Below are 19,035 nucleotides of genomic sequence, written 5' to 3' on the forward strand. Positions count from 1 at the left end.
TAGGTACACCTGTCCAACTGCTCGTTAACACTTAATTTCTAAGCAGCCAATCACATGGCGGCAACTCAGTGCATTTAGGCATGTAGACATGGTCAAGACAATCTCCTGCAGTTCAAACCGAGCATCAGTATGGGGAAGAAAGGTGATTTGAGTGACTTTGAACGTGGCATGATTGTTGGTGCCAGAAGGGCTGGTCTGAGTATTTCAGAAACTGCTGATCTACTGGGATTTTCACGCACAACCATCTCTAGGGTTTACAGAGAATGGTCCGAAAAAGAAAAAACATCCAGTGAGCGGCAGTTCTGTGGGCGGAAATGCCTTGTTGATGCCAGAGGTCAGAGGAGAACGGCCAGACTGGTTCGAGCTGATAGAAGGGCAACAGTGACTCAAATAACCACCCGTTACAACCAAGGTGGGCAGAAGAGCATCTCTGAACGCACAGTATGTCGAACTTTGAGGCAGATGGGCTACAGCAGCAGAAGACCACACCGGGTGCCACTCCTTTCAGCTAAGAACAGGAAACTGAGGCTACATTTTGCACAAGCTCATCGAAATTGGACAATAGAAGATTGGAAAAACGTTGCCTGGTCTGAGGAGTCTCGATTTCTGCTGCGACATTCGGATGGTAGGGTCAGAATTTGGTGTCTACAACATGAAAGCATGGATCCATCCTGCCTTGTATCAATGGTTCAGGCTGGTGGTGGTGGTGTCATGGTGTGGGGAAAATTTTCTTGGCACTCTTTGGGCCCCTTGGTACCAATTGAGCATTGTTGCAACTATGTCCATCCCTTTATGACCACAATGTACCCAACTTCTGATGGCTACTTTCAGCAGGATAATGTGCCATGTCATAAAGCTGGAATCATCTCAGACTGGTTTCTTGAACATGACAATGAGTTCACTGTACTCAAATGGCCTCCACAGTCACCAGATCTCAATCCAATAGAGCATCTTTGGGATGTGGTGGAACGGGAGATTCGCATCATGGATGTGCAGCCGACAAATCTGCGGCAACTGTGTGATGCCATCATGTCAATATGGACCAAACTCCCTGAGGAATGCTTCCAGCACCTTGTTGAATCTATGCCACCAAGAGTTGAGGCAGTTCTGAAGGCCAAAGGGGGTCCAACCCGTTACTAGCATGGGGTACCTAATAAAGTGGCCGGTGAGTGTATTTTAATAAGTCGGCCCCAGCAGATGGCTGATCATACTGAGGCTGGTTCTGGTTCTGTTGGAGGTTTCTTCCTGTTCAAAGGGAAAAATCTCAAACTGTCGCTAAAAGCATGCTCACTGTGAGGGATGGCTTTGGAGTCAACGAGTCCTCGCCATGGTTATGCTTAAATAAAAATGTTTGGAAGAATCTGACTGTGTTACCTACATAAATAAATCGAATAAAACTTTTCTAATTGCTGCGTTTCTCTGTGTGAGTCTCGCTAGGTTTAAATAAGTTGGTATATGTTGTTAAATATGGAAGTTAGGTCCCCCTGATAGCGGCTGCGCCTCGGAACTACCGGTTCTTTTCCTGGGAGCAAGTTATTTACTACTCTTAAGTCAAACTGGGTAAAACCATATAAAAAAGGACTATAAAACAGGAGTAAAAAAGTAACAGCATTTTTTCCAGGCCAGGTCGTTACAGGACAGAGAAATTGCTTGGAGTTCGCACAGCTGTGGGCTCAAAAAACGTCGGCGAGCGTCCGGCAAAGATTGAGCCCCGAACAAGGTCATCTCCTCCTTTTTATACCTCATGAGTTCATGTTTTGCATCAGGTGGATGCTTAGCTGTACAGCCACGTGAAGCACTGCAGATACAGCAGAAGAAAACTGTCATCGGTACTGAAAATAAAAATATATCAGTGCCATATACACACAGCTTAGCTATTGCACTAATAACCTAGATACCCAAATGTGGTCTATTTGTGTGGAGAAGAATATTGTAGATATTAAAAAAATGTCTAAATGCTGTCAAGGAACAGATCAATGAGCCCCGATGTTAGCAGCAAACTGCATCCTCCGTGACATCAAGCATTTTGTTGGTAACTCTTCGTTATTTATGAAATTATTTCTGGTTACAGATTCCTATAAAATATCAACAATATAGCTTTAAATACAATGCAGACCCTAAAAAAAAATCTACAAAATGTACATAAAACATCATAACTTGCCAATATTTTTTGGTTCATATTATTTATTTACAAAGTTACTGTCTTTGGTCCAGAGTATTTGAAAAAATAACTTCATCTGGATGGGATTAAAATGATCTCAGATAATAGAGTAAAAATCTTGGTGTTATTTTTGATCAGGACCTGTCATTTAAATAACATATCAAAGAGGTTTGCAGAATTTCCTTCATTTATCTGCAGAATATTGCAAAAACTAGAAATCTCCTGTCCAGGGGTGATGCTGAGAAACTAGTCCATGCATTTGTTACTTCAAGGCTGGACTATTGTAATTCTTTACTATCAGGAAGTCCACAAACTGTAGTTAAAAGCCTTCAGCTGATCTAAAATGCTGCAGCCAGAGTTCTGATGAAAATTAAAAACAGAGCTCATATCTCTCCTATAAGCTTCTCTTTAGTGGCTTCCTGATAAATCTAGAATAGAATTTACCCACCCAGCAAAAATTGGATGAAATGACATTGAAAAGACATGATTTATGTCCCAATGACATCTACATTTGGTTGAAAGGTGAGAAGCCGTAAATGTCAGATCGTTGAAAAGACGTTGAAAACCCAATTTATTATTGGGCTAAAGTGATCAGGTCAAACAAACACAGCCCAATTTTTAAAAACTATTTATGGACTAAATCAAGAGTATGATGAACTGACCCGATTTAGCCTAAAAACTAACGTCTAAATGATGTTTTGTGTTTGGGTGTAAAATCGTCCTTCTCATATGTAAATCCCTAAATAACCAAGCTCCATCTGATATCAGAGATCTGATTGTTCCTTATGTTCCTAACAGAGCACTTCGCTCTCAATCTGCAGGTTTACTAGTGGTTCCTAGAATTTCTAAAAGTAGAATGGGAGGCAGATCTTTTAGTTATCAGGCTCCTCTCCTGTGGAAGCAACTACCAGTTTTAGTCCGTGAGGCAGACACCCTGTCTACTTTTAAGGTTATGCTTAACACTTTCCTGTATGATAAAGCTTATAGTGTCATGAACGGGACGGATGGACCCAGTATTCAAAGCGAGACAGTCAGTAGGATTGTTCAAAACTGTTATTAACATAAAACAGAACAGAAGCGTGGAGCTGTGGATCTGTGAAACGCAGCGGCTGCAGGGGGGATGTGGGGCACCACCCATTCACTGACAATCTGAAGGGAAAAACATAGGTAAGTGATTTGACGGGAGATGATTATCCGTGTGAGTCACTTACCTCGTATAACAGAACAGTCCATCCACTCAGAGGGAGGCAGGATCCAGCCAAAGAACGGCCAAATGATTTGCAGCATAGAGCCTCCCAGAGGGTCCCCGATGTGGCAAGCTAAGTGAGCAGGTAGGAATCCGATCCAGGTCAAGGATTCAGATCATGCAGGAACAGGTCTGGAATCCAGGAGTCCGAAGCCCGGTCAGGGGTTCCGATCCACACAGGTGCAGAATGATCCAGGGTTCCAGGAATCCACAGAGAGTGAAGACAGGTTCAGAGTGTTACGTTAAAAAATTTAGGTTCATAAAAGAGAAACTGAATCCACACAGAAGAGGGATTTTTTAATGGCTTCTGCAGAAGGAGAGAGCTACGTTCAGCTACATCTACTCTCTGACCGACTTCTTCTGCAAAGCCTTTTTATTAGCAGATCATAACAGATGGGGTGGGTTACAAAATAGAGTCTTCTTCTGACAAGGCAATTGATCAGGTCATAGGACAAAATGCTCCTCTGATTGAATCACAGAATAGAGTGGTCTCCTGATAACTGTGATTAGCCTTGCACAAACATCAGCAATTTTCTGCCACCGTTGCATGACAGTTTGCAGTAAACAGAGTGAAGCATCTAATTTCTCCAATGTTCCATATGCACATACATCAACTTTATAATCATCATTGAATAAACCTGACACAGAGTTCCATGACTCCAGCAGCGAGCCCAGGCAGACACGCACAGATGATGACAGGCAGGCTCAGTGGTTGAGGGACAGAGATGAGACATGGTACCAGGAATTCTGCAGAACTTTAAACTGGTCTCCACCAAGGAGTCAGGCTTACGGGACTAAAAACTGCTCTCCAGTTTTAAGTCTCAGCCCCTGCAGATCTTGGCAAAAGTAAAATCCCATTCTTACAAGTTGATCTATGAGGTTTTTTACCTTTTTCACTGCAACAAACAGAAGTCTGACACTTGATAACTTTTCTCTGTTAGAAGAACTGGAGCAGGAGTAATCGGCACCAAACAGACATTTTTAACACGGTAGATCCATAGCTACTGTACTTCCTGTCCTCCATCTCAGTCATCCAGGTCATAGTCATCCCGAAAAAGTTTGCTTGGCTTCCAGATAGACGAGTCAGAGCAGCTCTATCTCAATGCGGAGCTAAGTCCGACGTGGTTTTTAGTCATACAGTGTGAGCAGGTAGATCCCATCAGAGCGTCGGGCAGAACATAAATTGTGAGCTTTGAACTCACACCTCACGATTAAACCCTGCGGTTTAGTCGTACAGTGTGAGCAGTAGCTGCGTGCAACAAATAAAAGATCACACAGTGTGTGCCCGGCTTTAGATTGGTATGGGGCATTGCAGGCTAACAAAAGAAGCCAAACGACCCCCATTCCAAAGGGGTGGACCTGTTTGTCTGTTTGAATTTGCATGTTTTCTAAAGAAAAACAAGATTTTGTTGGGCTACTGTATAAAACCTTGAACTCAATGCTCTTTCTGCCTATTTGCATTGAAAAAGCTTCCTGGATGGGAAGCGAAATGTCTTCAAAATTAGACACAAATTCCAGTGGATTGTTTCTTCTTATTTTTTTTGGAACACCCTGTTCAAAGAAAAACAAAATTAGAAAATGAGAAAACTAAAATCGATGCTGGAATTTAGATGATGAAGCAGGATGACGCAGAAGTTGTCCTGAACTTTCGAGTTTTGAGTTAAAATAATATGTTTAGATATATAAAAAAAAAAAAAGTATCATCATTAAATGTGTTTTTATCCATTTACTTGTAAAATAATTAATTCTGATTCCCTCTTCCCTTATGTTGGATAAATGTTTATTTTTTTAAACAAAGCACAGCAGGCTACAAGGAAATGAAACACTGATGAAGTAGAAGATGATAGACTGAGGCAGAGGAGCATCCTAGTTAAAGCATCTCCAATTCTCTGAGGAGGAAATGACTGATATCTCAATATTACCTTTGCTCCATTAGAGGGCTGGCTGCTGTTTTGTCCAATTTCACTTTGTGGATTCATCTTTCTGTGTTTTATGTGCGCAGTTCACGCCTGCTCCTGAACATACAGTCAGTTTGTCCGTCTGCAAGTGTTCATTCAGCTCAGCCTCTAAAGCAACATGGCTTCCTGTCACGCTGCTGCTCTGAGTGTGCGTGACGACAGAGAAATAGAGACACTTTACCTAAAGAGAAAACATGCTCCCTTTTGCATTTTGACCTCATCTACATTTAACAGCAAATACAGCAAAAAGTCGTGGAGTGAAACTATTTTATTGACAGCTGAAATAGAATAACAGTACACCAAATTGTGCATTTACTCAACAACGGAACAATTTGTCAAATAACCTGCAAATATAGACAAAATCTAAACCTCGGTGACCCAAAAGAAAGTTGAAACATTGTTTAACACCCCTGACAGAAAATAAGTCTTCAAGGGTCCGAAACAGGAGCAATAAATAAAAGCAATGCAAACATGCTGCCGCTGCTCAGAGCTCAGCTAAAAACGCTGTGATGCAAACATTTGGTGATGCTGATCCAGTGAATAAAACAGGGTTTAACAAGGAAACCTTATTTTGCTTAAATGTAAAAGGATGAATGTCCTTTTCAGCAGTTAACAGGATCTACAGACAGTTGGAAGCAGAAACACAGACTATCCCTGGGTAAAGACGGAGGAAAACAGATTCATACACGTGTTCTTAACAGCAACACCTTCCAAACCAAAACATCTCCTGCCAGTAGTTTATATCTGCAGCATAAACAAAACATATTCAGAAATGGAAATCATTCTGATGAGAATTTAAGGCTGTGAATAGAAATAATATGGCTTTGTATCGTAGAGGATGTTTGAATGATTCTGGGCTCTGAATCACAGAGATGATGGCGAAGCTATAAACTATGAGATGAAAGATTATTGGACTTTGATTCTCACCAGTGTCAGACAGCCTGAAATGTTTTGGCTCAGGCTAATGTGGAACGCATCAGATGGGAGGATCATCCAGATGGCATGTGGGGGAACATTTTTATGAGTATTGCTTAGAGAAGACAGTGGGTATCTTGGAAGGAGAGCGGTGCAGTTTAATAACCGCTGTGTCTGCACTACAGCAGAGGAGAGCGAATCTTATGCTACTGGGATGTTTCATAACAGCCACTGAGGTGTCGCATCGACCCTTTTATCCTCCCACTCCTTCACTCTGGAAAAATAAAAACCTTCCTGTTGCTTTTTCAGTGGACTTTAAAGCCAGACACCTTTTAGATGCATTTTCTGCAAAACAAACGTCTCATTTCCAGAGTGTCCTGAAGATGTCCATCTGAAACTCAGCTGAAGACATCTGAGTGTTTCAGTTACCAGGAATAAATACTGAATTGAGACGATATATATCACTTTTTATGTTTTTCTCATATTGTCTTGGTAAACTAGTGCTCGTCATTCAACATTTTACATCAACATCTACAGTAGTAGCCATTCGAAATACCCCCTCTTTCTTTGACTGGCCCTTGGCTGGTCCTTTCCTTTTTTAAATAAATATTCTTTCTGTCATGATTTGTGGACATTAAGATCTAAAGAGAAGCATCTTCTCCTGGTCAGACCCTGTAATTCAGTAAAAGAGTGGAGTGAGAGTAAAAAAATATGTACGCCCAGGAGAAGGAGGGGGTCACTCCAGTGGCTGGAAGTTTGCTGCCTTTAAACTGGGAAGGGTCATTTTGAACGGCTGCTACTGTAATTAGCGTTTTAACCAGAAACTATACCTACTTCTTTATCATTGCTAAAATAAACTATATTATTGTCTACTTAAAGGTGTTTTCATCCGAACAATAACAGATATGGGGCTGCTCAGTGGAACAGTGGGTAGCACTGCTGCCTTACAGCAAGAAAGCTCTGGGTTGAATTCCAAACCCAGGGTCTTTTTGCATGTTCTCCCTGAGCATGCGTTAATTCTCTTTGGGTCCAAAAATGACTGTTAGGTTAATTGGCTTCTGTAAATTCTCCTTAGGTGTGTGTGTGAATGGTTGTTTGTCTCTGACCTGTCCAGCAGAACACAGCTGGAGATAGGCACCAGCATCCCTCGTGACCCTAGCAGGGATAAGCGTGACAGTGGATGGATAAATAACTTTTTTTTTAAATAACACACCCACAGAATGTTGAGTGGTGCAAATAAAAAAAAGAATTAGTTCTAATGCAAATATATATTGCATATAAATTAGTGCTGTCAAAATTATCGCGTTATTATCACGCTAACGCGAGGCCATTTTAATGGCGATAATTTTTTTAACGTGAGATTAACGCTATGTGGTTTTATGGTACAATTTTCCAAGTACATCCCGCTGCAGCCTGCGGGAAGGCGGGGCTATTTTCCCCCAGTGTATGCATTTTCCATAGGCTTCAAGAGCGGAGCTCCTCAAGGAAAAAAGACGCTCACACTGGGTGACGCTAGTGCCTTTTCTTTAAGCCCCACCACCAACAAACAAGTTGAGTGTCTGGTAACTAGTAGCAACCTGAAATACGCTGAGAAAACAGATTACTGAGGTGAAATGGAATCTGCTACGGCACTCTTGCTGTCTGTGTACGCCACAGGTCGGTGTCGCATGTGTATGTGTGTGTGTGTGTTCTCATTTTTGTTAAGAGGCTGAAAAGTAACTTTCTAGAGCATAGACTACCTCCATCTAGTGATGTCGGTCTATTGATTTTGATGTATTGATTGAAAATTGTTCATTATTATCTTGGTTAATTAACATCTAATGTTAACTGTACTACATTTTATAGCAGTAGGGTAAAATGCTTGTCTTTGTTCAAAAGACTGTATTAACTGTAAAGACTGTCTTTTACATCAGCCTGTTTTCAGGGCCTTTTTTTTTTGGCTACATATTTGTTATTTTTTGCTACATGCCTCCCCATCTTCTTGCCATATGTTTCTATGGCATAAATCAGTGTCTGTGACCTGTTTTCATTTTAAAAAAAGAACATTGGCACAAACCTAGCCTGTATGTATTTTTTGTATGTCATCGAGAGTATTTAAATGATTTTCAATCAGAAAAAAAATGTGTGATCAAAATGCGATTAATCGTGAGTTAACTTAGGCATTGATGCGATTAATCGCGATTAAAAAAATTTAATCGATTGACAGCACTAATATAAATTACTGTTTGAAAACGTTGGACGCATCTGAAAATTACTTCTGATTACTTTGCCAAAATCAGCATCCAACCCAATAGGACTGGTTGGGTGAAGTCACTGAGGCACAGCTCAGGCTTTATCATATCCTAGTGGCTCCATGATGGAGCAGAAAATGGCTTCTGCTCTGCATAATATTTCTACAATTTAAGCTACAAAAAAACAAAGAAGCCAATTGGACAACAGGAAACAAAAAGACTCACAAGCAGCAGAGGTTGGTGCTTGTTGCTCTGCTTCTGTCTCCTTGAACCCCAGTCAGCCTCGGCAGATGGCCGCTCACTCTGAGCCTGGTTCTGCTGGAGGTTTCTTCCTGTTCAAAGGGAGTTTTTCTTCTCCACTGTCACTACAAGCATGCTTAGTGTGAGGGTTTGCCTTCAAGTCAATGAGTCGATGCAATCAACTGGTTTTCCTTGAATAGAAAACTTTGAATCAGTTTGACTGTATGACCTGGTGAACTGTAGAGTGCCTTGAGATGAATTTTATATAATGTCTTTCCTGGCAAGTAAGATATATGTTTAGCATCGCCAAGAGAGCAGCTGAAATCAAAGTTTGCTCGACCAGTTAATGCATGGGCGGTTGTCTTCTCTCTAGAGTCTAAATCTGTCGCTACAAGAAGCTTGTCAAAGTGAACGTCTTCTGTATTGAGAGTGACAAGAACGAGGAGAAGCTGAAAGTCCCAACGGAAGCACTTAGCCTGTGGAGCCTCTGATGGGATCATGGGATAGCCAAATGGTAAGGCTAACCATTTGCCGACCGGTGGCACGATCCGAACATCATGTCATTTGCGCAACCAGACATACATCCACCCTGGATTTAAATTTTTAAAAAGACTTTACCATCAGTTACATTTTTTCATTGCATTATATCATTACATTTTTCCCTCCTTTAAAATTCTAAGTATACTAAACTGTAAAGTGTTAAAGGTTGATAATGTATTTCCTGATAAAATAAATGCATTTAAATCCTTTCTGTTTTATTACTCGTCTGTGTCGGAAATAGGATCCTATGCTACTTCCAGTAGCTAACTTTTTCGGCTTAGGATTTAAACAGAAATCTAGTCTTTTTGAGTTTTATTTTTTCCTTTTGTGTAAACCTTATGGTATATAGTGCCTAATCTAAAGAAAAAACTAACTAAAATGCAGATAAACATGGTTCAATCATATTTTGCCAAACTTCTCTCAGCATGTCCGATGATGACGTCAGACAAGCTGTTTAACGGAGATGTTTTAAAGATTTGTATTAGCATTTCTTAGTGATTTAAGGAAAGAAATAAGTACTTTTAGTAGCATAATGGGCTCTATGCACAGCTCCACTACTTCCTGAATTTAAAGCAGCTCCTTTGTTTCCTGTCTTTCATTACTGGACGAACTGATTAATCCAGGTGTGTCTGGCCAGTTACTTAGGTCATACACACCTGGATTAATCAGTGAATCCAATCATGAAAGACAGGAAACAAAGGAGCTGCTTTAAATTCAGGAAGTAGTGGAGTTGTGCATAGAGCCTATTACATTTCCTATTGCGACCTGGATGAATATGTGCTTGTACATGAGCTGCTGAACCGATGGTACGGATCGTGCTTCCGGTATGGTTCAGGTAGTGACTAATGGGATAGCAAAATGCCAATGCTAACTTTTTGCTGACCAGACAACCAGCTGGCAAACAGTACAGCCAAAAGTTTGGAACAGTGATTGAGCTCAAGTGCACCACCTACTGGCTGAGAGGAGTTAAACTAGTTGATTAAGAACTGAACATTACTAACCTGACAACAGCCAGATGCATGTCTCACTCCGCCTAGCTCCACTCATATACATCTGGGAACCCGCCAAAGGAATTGCCTTTACTGAAGGCTGGGCCTTATCAAAACTCCTTGCATATGATTGGATAAGCCACTTGTCTGTCATCTTTATTGACGAGCTATTTCAACCACTCACACCGAAGCTAACCCGTGACGCTGTGAGAGGGGGAGCCATTGGGTAGATCAAGCTCTTGCCAAATCCGGTCGGGAGAAGGGCGAAAACATCGTTTCCACCAACAAAAGCCTTCAAAGCCGTTCTCTGATGTTCTTTTAATGAAACAATATCAGATAGATTGGACAACACAGAAGAAATAGCAGCATCAGTGCTAACGCTTGCTTCCTCGATGCGAGCCGCCATTGTTGTTGGAATCTCACGGTCGCTTCTCCACTCCAGGACACACCCGCCCTGCGTCCTGATTGGCCAGACCATAAATTCGGTTGGGGAAATCACTTTCAATGAGCGGGTTCCCAGATGTATGTGAGTGGAGCTGGGCGGAGCGAGACATGCATCTGGCTGTTGTCAGGTTAGAACATTACAGTCACTGAATGTAAATATTTCTGCTTTTCCTTCTGCTGCTCAGAAATTTGTTGAAATTCTCTAGAGAGCTTTGTTCTAACTAATGAACATGATGGTTGTAATAATCTGGATTTTATGCCTGTTGAAATGAAAATGTATCTCATAAAGTTTTAATGTGATCTAGGCAGGAAAGGCTGAGGCTAGTTTGATCAAAGTTTATGCATTTAACTGAAATACTTAACTGATCTGAAATAGTGTATATTTATCAACTGGAAGTTCAAACGTATTTTTGTAAAATTGCAACCAGACAAAAACCTCATCAACAGGACAGTGGTGTTCTTCATAGATCTTTCCAGTTTTCATACTTGAATTATTAAAATAAATGTAGATTTACAATGTTTTCGTGCCCAGACCAATAATAATGAGTCATTGGTCTTATTCCATCATAATTTCCATACGTTGGGTTGAAACGGTAAAACCTCTGTTTTTGGATACAATTACATGACAATTCCTTGTCCTTAGCCCTGACAAAAGGTGAAGTTTTAAGGCCTCTACTTACATTACAATGAATAAAGTACATATTTTAACATTCAAGTTGCAGACAGAATCAAAGGGAAACCAGAAACAAACAAGTTTTGGTAAGAACCGTGTTAACATTTACATTTCAGTAGCTTATTCAATAAACATTAAAGTGACAAAACCTCTTAAATGAACCTAAAGTAGCAGATAATTGAGCCTTTGACAAACAAATGTACACAATTATTTCTAACAAACAGTGGCTTCAGTTCAGTCTGGGAAACCCCAACATACATTTTGTTTCCTTCAAAGCACAGAAACATTTCCATACACAACCTGTTGACCTGCTACAAAGGAATTTTAGTGGATGTTAAGAAAATCCTACCAACTACCCACTCAGGACACTTGGAATACATTGGACGAGCAGTATGGAGGAATATTGACACGTTTTTTGTGGACTTTTATGGATCTTTCTGCCTCGGGCACCATAGACCTCCATTATTTGAATGTCATAAGACAGCAAGAAGCCTCCCAGATCTCCAGATGCATTTGAGATATCAAAAAAGTACTCCAGAGTGTTGTTCAGCATGGGGGTGAGTAGAAAATGAAGGCTAATCATGTTTTGGGTGTACTATTCCTTTAATAACAATAAATCACACAAAACGACAAACATATTCCCTGGGTCATATGGAAGTTATTTCCTGTAAAATGTAAATAAAAATCCCTTTATTGTCTCACAATGGGGAAATTCGTTCTCTGTATATTGACCCGTCCCCTTGGGGAGCAGTGGGCAGCCATTGTGTGGCACCCAGGGTTAAGATTTTTGTTCAGGAACCCAAAATGCAGGCTGTGGGGACAGAACCGGGTACTTTCTCAGGTCACAAGCACACTGCTCTAACCCACTAGGCCAACACTCTCCCTGTAAAGATGTTTACAGTATATTTATTCATTCCCACAAGCATGTGAGTGGAGTTATCTTACTGTCGGCGTCACATCAATTGTAACACTGTTAAATATCTTATTAAATCTCATCAAAACCAGTTAGCTAGAATTTGCTTTGGTACACAGTGTGCTTTGTTTTGAATATGTTTAGGCAGTCCATACATTTATAAGCTAGTGGAGAACTTTACATGGTTCATTAAAATATATAAAACTGATTAATTGGAAATTAATATCATTAGTTTGATTTGTTTGTATTATCTGTGAATACCCCAAAAGCTGGATGTTTTATTGTTTAAAAATGCAACAAACCTGCCTTGAAACCGCCCTTATATCTCTGAAACATGGCTACTGGCAAAAAAGAGGCCGCTTTTGCAAGGTATAATAAAACTAATTTGTATTAGAGGTATTCAGCTAGTGATTTTGTGATGATTAAATGATAACAGTTAAAGTCTATATGTATGGCCTTCTGTTCCTTTTGTTTTATATCAACAAAAATCAGATGAAACCTAAACATCTGAAGTGAGAAACTAAATAAAGATGCTACATAAAAATGTTCCTCAAATCAAAAGGGTTCTTCTTTTAGGTTCCTCTTCCGATCCCCCCCTGGGCAGCTTATAGCTCTGAAATGTCATCAGCTTTTCTAACCTTATCATGCAGATGCTACCAGCTAACATCAGCCACAGAGAAGAAAACCAGACAAACTGCTGAGGGTTTCAATCGCCAACCTCCATCTTTGTGTTTCAACATTTATGAACAAAGTCAAGACAGCTTTACTTTGGCTCATGCCAAAAGACGCAAACAGTGATTATATCTACATAAAAAAACATTACAGATCTTAAAGTGCCTAAATATATGATATTTGCTGTTTAATAACATATCTCTACAGCTTGCACCTTATGCTCCCTTTAGGTTCATCCTTTTTCTCCGTCCTCTGTCGAAGTCTGTAACACCTGACGTCATTCCAGACACATCCTTTGTTTGATGCCGCAAAGAACATTTCATGCTCTCTTTCTCGCTCTCCTTTTCCTCCCTCTGGTTTTCAGTTCAAGCATGGCTAATCACCAGGTGGCTTGGCTTTCACTGGATCAAGGCTTTAATTTCAAATGAAAGGGTCGCTGCTCTGCACAGCCTGAACCCTGCTGTTAGATGATGGGGGATATTTCTGCTGTCCACTCATGATGGCCCGTGCCCAAAGGTAACTGAGGAAGACGAAGAAGACACATGCTGGTAGAATTTGGCACAACAGAAACTGTTATTCACCAAATATCGAGAGGAATGTTTACAATCCTGCTGAAGGGCGTTCTGAAGCTGGGGGCATGGGTCTTGTCTTCAGCTTTTGACTGGGGGGGGGGGTCTTAGCAATGTCTCTCCATAACACTGACCTCTACATTCAGTGTGCCCTACACAACAAAATATGAAAATGAACAACCTAAATCAACTTAAACCCAAACTCTCTATCTGCCCGTTTTACACTGGGTTAATTTCTTCCCTTTAAGGCCTCAACAAGATTTAAATGTGCTAATATCATGCATTTAACACGAGCTACTTTAAATTTAAATCATACTCTGACAGAATACATTTCATGCTTAAAATCTAATTCAGTGTTCTTATCGTTCCTATCATGTTCAGTTTCTGTACGAGGAAAGATTCTGGATGACGGCTGTCATTACAGAGCGTTGATTTTAATCAAATCTGGGAATCTTTCTTTGCTGCAATTATCTTTGACTGCATAGGCATTGAAACCCAAATAAATCCAAACCAAATCTGTTTGTAAAAGAGCGAAATACAACGAAGCCTCTATTTGTTACCAGCAAGGATTGATATTTCTCTTAATTTCAAACACATCAACCTAACAGACTGAAAAGCACTTCAGATAACATGTGGCTTAAAATTCAGGACAACATCAGTAGATTTCAAACCGTTTTTGGGGATTTGAACGATTAAGCCCTATCAAACAGGTCCACAGATAAAGCAGTGAAATCTGAAGTTGCAGCTAAATGCTCTGATAGAACCATGTTCACAGCCAGCAGCAGCTTTAGATTCAGATCTGGATCCTTTCAAAACATACAACAGCTTTAATCCATGTATTAAACTGACAGCTAAGGAGTGGAACAATAATCGACTGATCAGCAGTACACAGAAAGAAAAATAAAATGCTGCATGGCTGAACCCAGTGTTTTTAGTATGTTGCAACACATAACTAAGACCTTTTTTTTGTCCTGTTGCATACACAGCTATTGACAGGAACTGGTTGGTTAAACAATGTTGTGGACCGATCCTGACTTCCATTGGGTGAATGGACAGATTTTCCTCAGTCGCTAATGAGGATATGGAAAGACAACAAGGAGTCCTGGGAATGAAAGTGGAATGTAGGCTGCAAAGGAGGCGGGAAGATGAAGCCGACCGGAGCCTGGAGCATCCCAATAGGATGCGATCAATGTCGGCAACATCGCTCTGCTTTGAAGTGTCCTCATTAAGGTTTTTTTTCCATCAGAGATCTGAAGAGAGTGAAACTTCCCTGTGACTGTGAGGGATGGTCGGTTACAACAACAAAAGAAATGTGGCTCCCATGAGTCCCAGGAAACAATCTGATCTGATTCAGAAACAATCATAAATTTCCATTTGACGCAGGTTTAACGGCTCGGTTGGCACAGTCATTTTTATTTTAGGTATGATTATTCCCACATGTGGACAAACTCGTAAAAGTGCTTTTGAGCGTAAATCCTGATCCAATGGAAGTACTGTGTGGCTGACCCACTTACAGAGCTACGGCATTTAAGAAAATGTTATATCTTAAGATTCAGTTCAACAGTCGAATCTGAGTAACAACATCCAAATTAATGGTTTTCATCACGAGACTTAGGATCGCTCACAACAGGGTCCGATGGTGCTCTCCAGCGACATCTGAGATGAGTGGCGGATGAGTGGCGCCATCGTAGGATCCACCATAGAGGAGGTAGGGAACAACCTGTACCAGCCAATCACCATTGTGCTGAGGTCAAGCTCCTCCAACAGAATTCGGGCTACGCCCATGAAGCTTTTGCGGTCCATTCGTCCGTAGTTTCCCCAAACAATCACCTAAAAAAGAAAACAAGAGGATAAAGACAGCTGCATGACGTTATACTACTTAAAAGTATTGAAATGCTGTTATGGCCATGGTCTGGGAGAATACTCCGTTGTGATTGGCTCCTATACATATATATATATATATATATATATATATATATATATATATATATATATATATATATATATATATATATATATATATATATATATATATATATATAGATAGATAGATAGATAGATAGATAGATAGATAGATAGATAGATAGATAGATAGATAGATAGATAGATAGATAGATAGATAGATAGAAAGATAGATATAGATCGATATAGATATATAGATATGGATTGATATAGATATATACATCTATATATAAAATATATATACAGATAGATATATATGTATAAATATATATATATATCCTGTTCTAAACCAAATATCTTTTTCTTTACACTTGTGTATACAAAATCAAAAAATAAATCTGTCTAAGTTTGTCTAAGTCTAAGGCCCCGTCCACACGAAGTCAAAACGAACACGAAACGCTGATATTTTCCAGAACGTTTGTCGTAAAGACGGAGACGTAAAATAAATGTGATTGTCCACACGAATGCATGAAAACACTGCAAAATGTATGCCAGGCCTGTAAGTGGCGCTGTGGTGCCAAAGCAAAAATAGGCGACGAAATGTTGGGCATGCGCACTAATATTTATACATGGTTGCCCTGCGGGTCCATTTTCGTGGTTCAGTCAAATTCAGGTGCTGAACTATGTGGTCGATATTGCTCTGTTCTTCCTGGAGATATTCCAGAAGAAGAAGATTCTGTTGGAAGCCCGACAGCAGGGTGAGTAGCATGAGCAGCAACCATTCAACACAGTACGGCGCCATTGTTGTTGTGATACTGTGTCGCGCATGCGTGTTTAGAGGCGACGCTATGACGCATGCGTGTAAAAAAAAAATGCGGTTAGAGCTTAAAGATGGAAACGCGAAAACGGCGTTTCAAAATCTTCCCACTCTGAAGGCTGAATAAAAAAAAGATCATTTACAGACCCCCGAAACGCCGACTTCGTGTGGATGAGAGGCTGGTTTGGTGAAAAATTTGTGCGTTTAGGCCAGGCTTCGTGTGGACGGGGCCTAAGTCTATATATAAATATATATATATATATATATATATATATATATATATATATATATATATATATATATATATATATATATATATATATATAAATACATTGTGTTGATCGACAAACAGCAGAAAAAGGCAGTAGTGATAGATGTGGCAATCCCAAGCAACAGCAACATCAAGAAGAAAGAACACGGGAAGCTTGAGAAATACCAAGGGCTGAAGGAGGAGCTAGAAAAGATGTGGAAAGTAAGAGCAGCAGTGGTGCCAGTGGTAATTGGAGCACTGGGGGCTGTGACCCCCAAACTGGGAGAGTGGCTACAGCAGATTCCAGGTAAAACATCAGAGGTCTCTGTCCAGAAGAGTGCAGTCCTAGGAACAGCTAAGATACTGCGCAGAGCTTGAGACATACCACCCCACGAGGGGTGAGAAAATATTTTTTATATATATATATAAACACACATATTTCGACGTCAAGAGATAGTAGATTAACTGAATTCTAACTGAACTTTGGCCTCCTAATGCTTGTCTTAACTAACCATAAATTAGAAATGATGCATGAAGTTGAACAAAATAACTAATAGGCACCAAAATCAGTTCAGGGTCACTTTATACTGATCACAATAAACCCACATCTGTATTTCATAAATTAATCACTGGCGGTGTAGCAGATTTTCATGAGTCCCTCTACACACAAGCTACACACTTATTTGTACATCGGTACTGTTTGAATGAATGGTCTGCTTCTGTCCCCTTCAACCCCAGTCGGTCTGAGCAGATGGCTGCTCACACTGAGCCTGAATTGAACTGAACTGAATCAATGGTTCTACATAATATACAAATGAAATAGGTTGATCGGCTGATCTTTAATTACATAGAATTCAGAAAAAAATAAAATTCTGAAAACCAAACAAAATCTCAAAACAGCCGGAAAATGCTTGGCGAAGGAAGAGACGAGGAAACAACAAAACAAAAAAGAAGACCAGCCCTGAGTGAAGGCTCTGCTGCTCTTTAATGCCCAGAACTCTTATGAGACTAATGAGCTCCACCTATGTAGACTACCCAGGTTCTCCACAAAGATCCTTTCTGGAAAAGATGCATCACTCACACACACACACAGGAACCCTGGGATTATCGGCCAAATTGATCAAATTTAGCGTTAAACAAAGGTTAGCAAAAACGGACCTATCGACCACCTGCCAAACAATATGGATCAAGAGCGTTTTGTTTACCTTCGTTATATAAAGACTCAGAGTTTTTTTATTCAGTTTTTCTAAGGTGAAAGATATATATTTTTTTACATTTAAACTAAATTTATTCAGCTCTGGTATAAATTATTCTTTCTATATCCGCATCATCCTACAGGACCCTCCTGTATGTTGATACCAAGATTAGCAATTAAAGAAGTTGAGAAATGCCTCATAAAGTATGACTATGAATTATTTAGAAAATAGACCATAGAGTTTGAGGGGTTAAACTGCCAGTAAAAATCTCTCAGGGTTTTTAATTTTTGACATCTCATATGTGATGTGTGAAACATTAGCTTTGGTTAAAATGTGAAAAATGGTCTCTGCTGGTCCTGGACTGAATTTTGATTAACAAATCTAAGCAAAAGCAACATAAACTTAAACAAACGGCCACATGTGTTTGAACCATTTTAATAAATACAAGCATGTCTGTTTGTTATGCAATGTGTTTGTTTAGAACTGATGGACAAAACTGATACTGTCACAGAGGCAATTAAAGCAGCTTTTGAAATAGATTTTCTGTGTCTTAAGCAGCTTTGCGTTTTGCTAAATTGGGAAATGACAAATAGAAAAGTGCTGCTGATTTCAGAGATTTTCATTATCCAGTGTGAATGAGTGTGATGAAACTTGGAGGACAGCAGCACAGACAGCGGATAATTAAGAGGGAGGCGTTTAGCGGCTAATTACCAAGTGACAGGAGCAGGAGAGCAGCTGGAGGCAGAGCTGCAGGCCTTTCCAACAAACACATCACTGATGCCCTCTGCAGGCCTGAGACAAATGGTCTTGCCAAAACCTAGGTTCAGGTTATGACACACACACACACACACACACACATATATATATATATATATATATATATATATATATACATATATATATATATATATATATATATATATATATATGTATATATATATATATATATATATATATATACATATATATATATATATATATATATATGTATATATATATATATATATATATATATATATATATATATATATATATATATATATATATATATATATATAGACACGAAAGCTCCTAACCATAGAGAATACTATAGCCGTAAGGAAGGACCCATAAGTACTTTAAAGGAATAGTACACCCAAAACATGATTAGCCTTCATTTTCTACTCACCCCCATGCTGAACAACACTCTGGAGTACTTTTTTGATATCTCAAATGCATCTGGAGATCTGGGAGGCTTCTTGCTGTCTGCTGACATTCAAATAATGGAGGTCTATGGCGCCCGAGGCAGAAAGGTCCATAAAAGTCCACAAAAAAACGTG

At 39.7% G+C, this 19,035-nt stretch overlaps 1 protein-coding gene across 1 annotated transcript in view; it reads right to left on the bottom strand.

Moving 5' to 3' along the window:
• Positions 1–14,462: 14,462 nt before the first annotated feature.
• Positions 14,463–19,035, bottom strand: part of rims4 (regulating synaptic membrane exocytosis 4) — a 63,311-nt gene continuing 58,738 nt past the window's right edge. The window contains exon 6 of the mRNA XM_038300745.1: positions 14,463–15,381. Within this exon, the coding sequence (XP_038156673.1) occupies positions 15,163–15,381 (219 nt within the window). The 3' untranslated portion in view covers positions 14,463–15,162. The remainder of the gene's footprint in view (positions 15,382–19,035) is intronic.

The sequence above is a fragment of the Cyprinodon tularosa genome, unplaced genomic scaffold (genome assembly GCF_016077235.1).
Source record: "Cyprinodon tularosa strain WSP-4 unplaced genomic scaffold, ASM1607723v1 ctg455, whole genome shotgun sequence".
Classification (NCBI taxonomy): Eukaryota; Metazoa; Chordata; class Actinopteri; order Cyprinodontiformes; family Cyprinodontidae; genus Cyprinodon; species Cyprinodon tularosa.